The 12613-nt window shown below is 34.0% G+C and overlaps 1 protein-coding gene across 2 annotated transcripts; it reads left to right on the top strand.

Moving 5' to 3' along the window:
• The first annotated feature begins 7425 nt into the window (after window positions 1-7425).
• On the top strand, window positions 7426-10007 carry LOC129902901 (trimethyltridecatetraene synthase-like). 2 transcript variants are annotated; one of them, XM_055978348.1, is made up of 3 exons: window positions 7427-7787; window positions 7965-8383; window positions 9148-10007. In XM_055978348.1, the coding sequence occupies exons 1-3, from the start codon at window positions 7478-7480 to the stop codon at window positions 9769-9771; spliced, it is 1353 nt and encodes a 450-aa protein (XP_055834323.1). In that variant the 5' UTR covers window positions 7427-7477; the 3' UTR covers window positions 9772-10007. The 2 variants fall into 2 exon arrangements, with proteins under 2 accessions (XP_055834322.1, XP_055834323.1); XM_055978347.1 differs by having other exon boundaries at window positions 7426-8383.
• Window positions 10008-12613: the final 2606 nt, after the last annotated feature.

Here is a 12613-nt window from a genome sequence, read left to right as displayed (position 1 = left end):
TATAGTCAATGAATTCCCCGATGTCTTTCTCGAAGACCTTCCTGGTGTCCCTCTCGAAAGGGAAGTTGATCTTGGTATCGATCTCCTCCCTGATACCCAACCTATCTCTATTCCTCCTTACCATATGGCCCCGACAGAATTAAAAGAGTTGAAGGAACAGTTAAAGGACTTGTTAGAGAAGGGGTTCATACGACCAAGTATTTCGCCATGGGGTGCTCCTTGTGTTATTTGTGAGAAAGACGGATGGATCGCTTCGAATGTGCATAGACTACCGTCAATTAAATAAGATGACCATTAAGAACAAGTACCCACTCCCTAGAATAGATGACTTGTTTGATCAATTGCAAGGGGCAAGTCACTTCTCCAAGATTGACCTTTGGTCTGGCTATCACCAACTACGGGTGAGGGAATGTGACATTCCCAAAATGGCCTTCCGAACAAGGTATGGTCACTATGAGTTTGTGGTGATGAGTTTTGGGTTAACGAATGCACCGGCGGTGTTCATGGACTTGATGAATAGGGTGTTCAAACCTTACCTTGATACTTTTGTGGTGGTTTTCATTGATGATATTTTGATTTACTCTCGGGGTGAGGAAGAACATAAAAATCACTTAAGAGTTGTGCTTCAAACTTTGAGGGATAGACAATTATTTGCAAAATTTAGTAAGTATGAATTTTAGTTAAAGGAGATAGTATTTCTTGGTCACGTAGTGTTCGGTGATGGAATCAAGGTTGATCCTAAGAAAATAGAGGCAGTCAAAAATTGGCCTAGACCATTATCTCTTTCAGACATTAGGAGCTTCTTAGGTCTAGTCAGGTACTATAGAAGGTTCGTCAAAGGCTTTTCTTCCATCTCATCTCCTATGATAAAATTGACCCAAAAGAAATCCAAATTCATATGGACAGATGAGTGTGAGAAGAGTTTCCAGACCTTAAAAGATCGACTTACCTCTGCTCCTATTTTGACTCTCCCAGAAGGATTAGAGGGGTTTGTAGTTTATTGTGATGCTTCAAAGATTGGTTTAGGTTGTGTCTTAATGCAAAATGGCAAGGTCATAGCCTATGCTTCTAGGCAATTAAAGGTGCATGAGCGTAACTATCCTACCCATGACCTTGAATTGGCGGCCGTTGTTTTTGCTCTGAAGATTTGGAGGCATTAACTCTATGGGGTGCATGTGGATGTGTATACTGATCATAAGAGTCTTCAATATGTGTTCACCTAAAAAGACCTTAATCTAAGTCAAAGAAGGTGGCTAGAACTCCTTAAGGACTATGACATGAGTGTGCACTATCATTCGGGTAAAGCTAATGTGGTTGCTGATGCACTTAGTAGAGTATCTATGGGGAGTGTGGCCCATGTGGATGAAAGTAAGAGGGAGTTGGTGAAAGATGTTCACCGATTGGCTAGATTAGGGGTGAAGTTGTGTGGTACTAATGATGGGGGTATGGTTGTTAAAAATAGGTCTGAATCCTCTTTGGTGGTGGATGTTAAATCCAAGCAAGATCTTGACCCAAAGTTTATCGAGTTAAAGAAGTTGGTAAAGGAAAAGAAGATAGAGGTTTTTTCCCAAGGGGGAGATGGGGTACTATACTATCAAGGTCGGATATGTGTTCCAAATGTTGATGGCCTAAGGAGTTTGATCATGATGGAGGCTCATAATTCTACATACTCCATTCATCCCGGTTCAACGAAAATGTACCGAGACTTAAAGGAGTTTTATTGGTGGGGTGGCATAAAGAAGGACATAGCAAGGTTTGTGTCCGAATGTACGAATTGCCAACAAGTGAAGGCCCAACATCAAAGGCCGGGTGGCCTAGCCCAAGACATTGAAATCCCAACTTGGAAATGGGAAGATGTGAATATGGATTTTGTAGTGGGTTTGCCTCATGCCCGGAAGCGTCATGACTCGATTTGTGTAATTGTTGATAGAATGACTAAGTCAGCTCACTTCCTACCGGTTAAAACTTCCTATAGTGCCGAAGACTATGCCAAGTTGTATATTCGGGAGTTGGTGAGGTTGCATGGTGTGCCATTATCCATTATTTCGAATCGTGGTACCCAATTCACTTCTCACTTCTGGAGATCATTTCAAAAAGGCCTCGGTACTAAGGTAAAGTTGAGCACATCATTCCATCCTCAAACGGATGGTCAAGCCAAAAGGACGATTCAAACACTAGAGGATATGTTAAGGGCTTGTATGTTGGAGTTTAAAGGGAATTGGGATGATCATCTACCTCTCATCGAGTTTGCCTATAATAATAGTTACCACTCAAGTATTGAGATGGCGCCGTTTGAGGCTTTGTATGGAAGACGATGTAGATCACCGGTTGGTTGGTTCGAAGTAGGTGAGATGACCTTGTTGGGCCCCGATTTGGTACTTGATGCTTTAGAGAAGGTGAAGATCATTAGAGAAAGGTTGAAGATGGCTCAAAGTCGTCAAAAGTCCTATTCTGACACTAGAAGAAGGGATCTTGAGTTTAATGTGGATAATTGGGTGTATCTGAAGGTTTCACCCATGAAAGGTGTGGTTCGATTTGGTAAGAAAGGGAAATTGAGCCCTAGGTATGTAGGGCCTTATAGAATCGTGAGACGTGTTGGTAAGGTTGCATATGAGTTGGAATTACCATTGGAAATGGCCATGGTTCATCCGGTGTTTCACGTGTCTATGTTGAAAAAAGTGTGGGTGATCCTAGTTCCATTGTACCTATGGGAGTAGTGAATATTGAAGAAAACTTGACCTATGAAGAAGTTCTTATGGAAATTTTGGATCGGCAAGTTAAGAGATTGAGGAACAAAGAAGTTGCATCTGTTAAAGTCCTTTGGAGGAATCAATAAATAGAAAGTGCAACATGGGAAACGGAAGCGGATATGATTAAGAGATACCCTCATCTTTTCCCCTCTACCCAAACCTAAGGTATTAAGTTGTCCTTGCTCAATTACTTGAAATCTTTGCATCTCAACGTTTCTTGTCATATGCTTGCAAAATTATAAAATATGTTTTAAATGATGTTTTAAATTATACTATTGCATTAATGATAGGTTGTTTGTTTACACTCTACTCTACTCAAGCTAAGTCTTTCCTCATTTGAGGATGAATGTTCCCAAGGGTGAGATAATGTAACATCCCCTAAAAACGTTGTATACGATATTTCAATTCTCGCCTAAATATGATACAGCCTCTGTATTTTGGGCATAACTTTTCATATGAATATCCAAATTGGGTGATTTAAATTTACGAGTAACCACAAGATCGTTACCTACAACTCTTGTGAAGACCATATTTTATGTTTCGGAGGTTAAGTAGGTTAAATAAATTAATTATTGTAAGACAGAATGCTGTGACGGAAAGGAGTGTTTATAGAAGAAAAATCATATCTTACTGTAGGATTGTCCAAATTGGTTGATTCTTGAACGACATAAAACTAAACTTCTATATCTATAATTCTTATGAAGACACCAAATCCTAATAAGGAATTTATCCTATTCAAACACAGCTCCGAAAAGGAGTATTCTGTCAAAGATAACTCATTTCACCTAACATGAAAAGATCTAAATACATTTGACATCACTCATGACATAAATTGTCCTCCATTTAACATCATCCATGACATCAATATATTCCATTAAATTTTTAGATTTTTCTTTATAATTATTTTATTTATTGTTAGGTCTCTCTTTCCCACCTATAAATACCCACCTTATTTTCTCATTTTATTCATCAAGCATTCTCAAGCAAGTCTTCTCTCTATACACTTCTTTACACATTCTCAAATATAGTTTTAGTTCTTAGTAGTAAAGAAATACTATTCCGGTGATTCATATACTCCAGGTAGTAGACAAAACGTTCCGGCAGGGAGAAAAGTTAGGACTCAAGAGTGTTCGTTAAGTCTTTCGGTTCCGACTAAAGCTTCGGATTCCAGGTATGTAAGGCTTCAATGAGAGTATTCCTTCCACTCTCATGTCTAAATTATTTTGATTATATGATAAATTATATTTATTTATTTTAAGCTTTACTCTAAGTTATGTGGATGTTTATCCATGAGTTCTTCCATCCATATAGTCTAAAAACTATTTCAATTAAGTCACTTGATTTCAAGTAATATTTTCTTATAGTAATTCTTATTTTTACTTAATAGTATGAATTATGGTTAAATTAATGATTATTGATCTATTTCGATGCAACATAATTTCATATGTATGAATTGATGGTTTGCAAGTAATTCTTCTATTTATCTATTTAAAGGTTCTTGAAATTCATGGTGGGTTGTTTAAATCATGATTTTTAATTAATGAATTTTAAAGTATTTATGTATATTTATTTATATACATATTTGCAAGTTGAAGTGATTTGATCCCACCTAGTTTTACTATATTTTTAATAAAGTTTGACTTGAAAGCTTTGACTTCAAATGAATGTTTATAAAAGCAATATCTATGATCAAAAAGGAGTCTTATGAAATAAAAGGATGATGAAATGATATGAATGATTGATTCTTTATGCAATAAGGAAAATTCTTGCATATTTGAATTACCAAATGTTTTAATGAGCTATTCTACCGAATATGATGTTTTGAATTCTCAAGCTATATGTTATGACTATTTTGAAGTATTAAACTATTTCGTGGGATTGACTTAGCACCGAATGGGTCATTGAGGTGGGATTCGGTAAGGGAATCCTAGTAGCAATCCCTTGTCTCATTAACTATGTGCCAACATAGGAGCCTTTGTAGGCTTAGACTAATGGATCCATAAATAACCCTTAAAGTTAAAGTTAAAGAAATGAATGAAGTTGACGGAGTTCTACCTGGCAAGTAGTCTCCCCGGCCAACATAGAGGGTTATGTTGGATTCCATGTAATAGCTCGCATGGTCTTAAATGTCGGTTATGGTTAATTTCCCACAAAATGAATGTTTTAAAGGATATTTATATGATTTATTATGCATACATTAAATTATGTTCCATATTACATAAATGTTTTAATGTTTCCTCAATGTTCATGCATCCTTACATACTTAGTACATTCAAAGTACTAACGCATACTCTTTTGCCTACATGATATCACCATGTAGGGATCGGTGCTCCTCCTCATTCTCCTCCACGTGGCTAGTTGATATTCTATTGAAGACTACTTTTGGTGAGTTCCCATGTTCCGGGAATAATACTCCTTTTATCTTTCTAGCTTATGATATGTTAAGATATTTTACTATGGCATTTCTTCTATTATAATTGAGGGTGAGCTAGGGACTTGTCTTAGCCCCATTAAATCTAATAGTTAGAGGTATTGTTGGACATATGTAAGTTGAAAATTTACTATTATGATTTTCGCTTATTTATTTATCATCATTACCTATGAAAGACTAAAAGAATGCTAAGAGGTTGAGGTACTTTCGGGTTCCTCATTCGACATGTCATGTCTAGGCCCTAGGCTTGGGTCGTGACACTTTTCCTCTTGTAATATTATGTTTAATTTCTAAAGTGATTAAGTTAGAGGTGCAAAAGAATAAAGACAAGTTGTTTTCATTTTCAAAATGAAAAAATGATATATAAAAATTGGAGTTGTGTTTGACTATTAAATAACTTAGATATATTTTTGAATTTTTATGAGTAAATTGAAGTTAAAAAAGTGAAAATAATTTTTTTTTATATTTTTAGAATTTCTGAAATTTTTTGAAAAGGTAAAAAAGTAATTATGACCAAAAGTATTTTTCGTTCAACTCTTATAAAAAAATATGAATTATTTTCATGGCCAAAATGATTGCTATTTTACAATTTCCCAGCAGATTAAATACATAATCGCATTAGCAATCTTAAATTTAGTTTATACGAAACCAAGCAAACTTTAAATTATTTTGAATATTTACAGTTTATTCTAAATCAAAGACACTACATATCCTATTTTACTTGGTTAACTTTACTTCTTTCTTTTATGGGCATGGCAGGTCCTAGGTCTGGTTGGGTATATAGCGTTTTGATTATTTTCTTAATTGTAATGAACACTTATTTCTTTTTTGAGAGTCAAATAATATGAATTTTTACTAACATTTTGAGATATATATTTTTTCATCATATTGATATAAAAAAAATTGCAACTTGTAGTATTTTTCGTATAGTTTTTGAATATTCAAATTTTTATTTCAAAATATAGAATTAATATAATATAAATTAGCTTTGAAAAATGATCAAATTAACTTTTAAAAAATGCAACGTGACAATTCAAAAGAAACTACGAGAGTATGATGAAAGGACGAAATTAGGAAGTTCTCCGACACAAAATATTTGTCCAAAATACTACAAGATTTTTCTCTCAAAAAAGTTATAGGTCTTACCCACTAACCTGTCCCATTGTCATTCCTGCGAGTCCCTACTAAATATCCCATGGACCTACAATAGGACATCATAATCTTTGAAAGCTGATTGTGTGGACATAACACAACCAAGTCAGAGGAGAATAGAGATAAGACTTACGCAGTGGTCGTGCAATAATACGATTGAATTTTTAACTATTCAAATATTATCATTCATAGAGCCCGTTTGGATGGGCTTAAAAAAAATAACTTTTATGTATAAAGTGTTTTTAGAACTTTAAAGTGCTGAAAGTTATTTTTATAAATAAGCAGTTGAGTGTTTGGATAAAAGTGCTTATGATGTGAATTTTAGGGTTAAAAGAATAAAAAAAGATAGTTTGAGAATTTAGTTAAAATATAAAGGATATAAAAGTAATTTCCATGGTCAAAGAAAATGACTTTAAGCACTTTGGAAAAAAAAAGTTAGGAATCCTAACTTTTCATTTTTGACTGACTTTAAGAACTTTATGGCTTAAAGTCAGCATTAGGCAAACACGTCCAAAAGCTAAAAAGGGGCTTTAAGTTGGTTTTGACCAACTTAAAGCCAATTCAAACGGACTCATAAAGAAAAAATATAGAGACATTATATAGGATAATCATTAATCCCGAAAATGACAAAATAAAGAAATTTTCTATAATTTCTAAAAACTTTAATTTATATGTGTAACATTACCTTGACAAAGTAAATAAATGGTATGCTATTGGTGGTGCATAGAAATTAAATTTAATATTTAATAGTTTCTCAAAATGATGCTTAAACTCTATTTCTGCCATTCTTGTCTTAACTTTTACCCCGTAGATCAATATTAAGTGATGTTTTTAACTTGAATACACCTTTTAGTAAAATAAAATGTTCTTATTCTTAAATAGTAAAAAATATTTTTACTAACTGACATCTAATGAAATAATACCTATATATATATAGTTTCTTAGTCACTTAACTACAGGGCGTAAATTTGAAAGAAAACAATTACTGCATGCAATATATTATTGATCATGTGAAAGACCAATTATCTTGAATAAAAATAAAAAGATAAAAATACCACTTAATATGGATCGAGAGTATTAAATACTGGCAAGTTTCCCTATTAATATTTCTCAAGCTTTCTTCAATTATTATCCATTATCAAAGATGGAGATCTTTTGGATTTTCATAGCGTCTGGTGCATGGCTACTAGCATTAGCTTTTCTCTCAAAAATATTCAACCATCCCAAAAGGAAACTACCACCAGGACCAAGGCCATGGCCAATTATTGGCAATTTGAACCTTCTTGGTTCACACCCACATGAGTCTTTGCACCATCTTTCACAAAAATATGGAGATTTAATGCTCTTAAAGTTCGGTTCGAAGCCTGTTTTGATAGCATCATCTCCAGAAATGGCTAAAGAGATATTGAAAACACATGATGCTATCTTTGCTTCTCGTCCTTTATTAGCAGCTGGTAAGTACACTAGTTTCAACTACTCAGACATGACATGGACACCTTATGGTGCATACTGGCGTCAAGCTAGAAAAATATACCTAACTGAGATACTTAATCCTAGGAGGCTTGATTCATTTGAGTATATTCGTGTTGAGGAAAGACAAACTTTGATTTCTCGTCTTTTTACTCACTCAGGAAAACCAATTTTCCTTAAAGACCATTTACCTCGATTTACTCTTCGCATTGTAAGTAGGTTCGTTATGAGTGACAAATATTTTAGTGATCAGTCAAACTCAGATGTTTCAAAAATAACACTTGAAGCAATACAAAGGATGCTCGATGAATGGTTTATTCTTAGTGGGGTGATTAATCTTGGAGATTGGATACCTTGGCTTAGTGTGTTCGACTTGCAAGGATATGTAAAACGAATGAAGACATTAGGGAAAGATTTCACACATTTTTACAAATATGTACTTGAAGATCACAAGGTAACAAAGAGGCAAATAGAGGAGGATTATGTTCCTAAGGACATTATTAATGTTCTTTTGAACCTTGCTGATGATCCTAATCTTGTAGTTAAGCTTACTTCCGATGGACTGATGGGATTAATACATGTAAGTTTACTTATTTTCTCTATAACTACAATAGCATTTCATGACAATACAATACATATATATAGAGAGACCTTTTTTTTTTATTTTTGTTTCTCCTTAAAAAAGATAAGCCTCCCACTTTGTTATTGGAGGGATAGTGGCAAAACTCCTCTAGAATCTTACAAAGCCAACAAATTTTAAGTTTCAACGATTAACTTGAAGTTTTCATCAGAACAAAATTGTGTTTTTTAGAAGAGTGGAAGAGAAGAAGATAATAGTATGATGTTATTCGTTTTGGAGAAGAGATGAATTATTTTTTGAAGGGAAAATGTCGTGAGATGTACCCCTCAATTTTGTCATTTAGAGATGATATACTCCTCGTTATTATTTTTTAAACAAAAATCTTTAAAAAATAAATTTAAATTAATTTTTTTAATTATGTTAGAAGAAAAGGATGTATGTGCCTTTTTTGAATATAGGAGCTAGGATCTTGGTCTAGAGCGACACCCTTGTCCAAATCCTTCTCTAACTTTTGGCATAAGTGTCGATTTCCTCTGTTAAGTGCCCATCTTTGACTATTTAACAATGTAGCCAAACCTTTTTGTCTCCTCCAAAACTTACCTCATAATTTAAACTAAGATAATTAGAAGTGTTTAAAATCACATCTACTTTCTTCTATCTTACTAATGAGGGACAAACTTCATTCTCTAAAATACTCTCATCAACACTAACTATTCTGACAAAATTTGTTATTACTATTTGATGGTTTTTGCTGTCAATGTCAGGATTTGATAACTGGTACAACAGATACAGCAGCAGCAACAGTAGAATGGGCATTTCAAGAACTTTTGAGGAGACCATACATCATCGACAAGGTACACCAAGAACTTGACAGAGCTATCGGAAAAGAACGATGGGTAGAAGAAGAGGACTTCTCTCAGCTACCTTATATAGAAGCCATAATCAAAGAGACATTTAGACTTCACCCTTTATGTGCATTGCTTCCTCCCCATTACTCTATGGAGGATTGTAATGTTGCTGGTTATGACATACCGAAAGGGACAAGTGTTTATGTAAATGCATGGTCCTTAGGAAGAAATTCAAAGTATTGGGATAGGCCAGAAGAGTTCATTCCAGAAAGATTCATAGAAAATAACATAGACATTAAAGGGCAAAATTTCACATTGTTGCCATTTGGTTCCGGAAGGAGGAGGTGTCCGGGGTATAAGCTTGGTATGAAGATTACACAAATAATAATGGCTAACTTGTTGCATGGATTTAATTGGAAATTAGCAGGAGATATGAAGCCAAAAGATATAAGCATGGAAGAAATTTATGCATTGACTACACACCCAAATAAGCCTATATCTGTGATTATGGAACCAAGACTTCCTCTCCATCTTTATTAGGATTAGTACTTTGTTGTGGTCTTATCAATTTAAGTCGTATGCTAGCATTAAGTTAAAATAAAATTGTACTTTTTGATGAAGCAACACTACACTTTTTGCTTCATCCAGGTATAATAATCCCTTTTAATTACCCAGAAGTCCTGTCCCGTTTAATTAGGCTTCTTTTTATTTTTTTATTTTACTTTTCCTCTTGTAATATTATGTCTAATTTCTAAAGTGATTAAGTTAGAGGTGCAAAAGAATAAAGACAAGTTGTTTTCATTTTCAAAATGAAAAAATGATATATAAAATTTGGAATTGTGTTTGACTATTAAATAACTTAGATATATTTTTGAATTTTTATGAGTAAATTGAAGTTAAAAAAGTGAAAATAATTTTTTTTTATATTTTTAGAATTTCTGAAATTTTTTGAAAAGGTAAAAAAGTAATTATGACCAAAAGTATTTTTCGTTCAACTCTTATAAAAAATATGAATTATTTTCATGGCCAAGCAGGTGCATACAATTCCCAAAACATCATATGCCTATTCCCAATTCCAATCTAATTTAGCTCATACAAAACCTAACAAACTTCAAACTCTATCAAATGGCAAGAACAAAATGATTGCTATTTTACAATTTCCCAGCACATTAAATACATAATCGCAGTTGCAATCTTAAATTTAGTTTATACGAAACCAAACAAACTTTAAAGTATTTTGAATATTTGCAGTTTATTCTAAATCATAGACACTACATATCCTATTTTACTTGGTTAACTTTACTTTTTTCTTTTACGGGCATAGCAGGTCCTAGGTCTGTGTCACGACCTAAGCCTAGGGCCTAGAGGTGACACGGCGAATGAGGTACCCGCTCACCCAAGCCTCTTAGTATTCATTAAGCATTTCATTGGTAATGGTAAACAATAATAAGCGGAAATAAAAACATTTCATCCATTTATGTCCAAACATACCTCTACTAATAAACTTGGCAGGGGCTAAGACATGTCCCTAGCTCACCCTCAATATAAGTGCCACGAAAAGCTTTAATAAAAGTCTTAATATTCTACATAACAAAAGCTTAGAATAAAAGGATGTTGTTCCCGAAACATGGGAACTCACCACAAGCAAATCTTCAAACTAATACGAGTTAGCCACGTGGAGGAGATCGAGGAGCGACGTCGGTTCCTACATGGTGATATCATGTAGGCAAAAGTATGCGTTAGTACTTTGAATGTACTAAGTATGTGAGTATGCTATGAAATGAAGAACATAAGAGGGACATGAGAAATCAATATGCATAAGTGAATGCATGCATTAGACATCATCATAGGAAACCTTAAATATTTATTTTTATGGGGAAATGACCATAACCGACATTTAAGACCATGCGAGCTATTACATGGAATCCAACATAAGCCCCTACGTTGACACGGGGAGACTACTTGCCAGGTAGAACTCCATTCAGATTACATTTAATTATTTAACATTTGGTGGCTACAAAGGCCTAGCCGACAAGGGCTCCTATGGTGGCACATAGTTAATGCAACATGAGGCTTTACTTAAGGACCCCTTAGGTCGAGTCCCCATCTACATGCTACATTCGGTGCTAGGTCAAATCCCACGGAATAACATTTATATATATCATAATAACATAAGCATTGTATAACTTTAGACATCAAATCATCATCGGTGGAATAGCTCATTAAAACCTTTGGTTTATAATATCATCATGACTACCACACCCTATTTACCTCTCTACTAATGAACCTTGATTTATAAGAAAATTAGGTCTACAGTCAGTGATGGCATTTCGGGTACCATGCTAGTCGGACCTTCCATTTTGGAAAAATATTCAAAAGCATTGACGGCCTATGGGGAGGTCAAACATGTCATATCATAACCTTAAACATTTCATTCGATTCAATGTGAGAATTGTCCTTTCACATTGAAACCTTACTTTGGCTAAGAAGCCCTTTCATCAATCAAGCATTTTATAGAGACATTTCATTTGATTCAATGTGAGAATTGTCCTTTCACATTGAAACCTTAATTTGGCTAAGAAGCCCTTTTATCAATCAATCATTCAATCATTTCACAAGACTCCCTTAAATATAGGCATTTGCTTCATAAACTTTCATTTAGAGTCAAACTTTCAATCCAACTTCATTTCAACAAAAGAAGACTAGGTGGGTTCATTTCATATAACTTTCAAGTACATTTAAAAGAATACATGTATGCATGAGAGAGATATGAATGCATCAAATCAAACATCTTAAAAATAACCCACCATATGCACTTTAAAACTACTTTCAAGCCTTCATATAAGTACCTTGATAAACCATCTATTTCATGTAAATAAGAATCAACATAAGTCAATATAGGTAATAAACTTCAAATATTCATGAATCTATACATTTGGAATCGTAGTATGAAAATTTCTAAAATTTCTCATCACTTGAAATTAAGAGTCAATACACATATATATACCAATAGGAGTAAATAAACTTAAATATACCATAATCTATGCATTTGGAATCATTATGTAAAATAACATGAGATTTCATCATTTAAAATTGATATATGAGGTTGAGAAAACATTTAGGCTCCATGGGTGGAAGAACCCATGGATGAAAACCCACATACCTTAGGGAGGAACTTGAAGAAGATTTGGAGAATTCTTGGTCTTCAATGAGGAGCCTTGAATCCTTGAGTTTGATAGAAAAAAATTGGAGGGGATTATTTGAGAGAGAAGAGGATGAAGTTTAGGGTTGTTTAGAAAGGTGAAAGGCTGAAAAATGACTCCCAAACATACCCAAGTTCGTGTATATACATTTAGGGAAAATGCCCAAGTTGCCCTTCATC

Source organism: Solanum dulcamara, chromosome 9 (assembly GCF_947179165.1).
Source record: "Solanum dulcamara chromosome 9, daSolDulc1.2, whole genome shotgun sequence".
NCBI classification, from domain to species: domain Eukaryota; kingdom Viridiplantae; phylum Streptophyta; class Magnoliopsida; order Solanales; family Solanaceae; genus Solanum; species Solanum dulcamara.
This window is presented reverse-complemented; position numbering and strand designations above follow the sequence as displayed.

Bases quoted from the DNA above. Each gene is read 5' to 3' on its own strand.
- LOC129902901 (XM_055978347.1), top strand. From the start codon at position 7,478: ATGGAGATCTTTTGGATTTTCATAGCGTCTGGTGCATGGCTACTAGCA. The intron at 8,384-9,147 runs GTAAGTTTACTT...TGTCAATGTCAG, and splicing joins GACTGATGGGATTAATACAT to GATTTGATAACTGGTACAAC.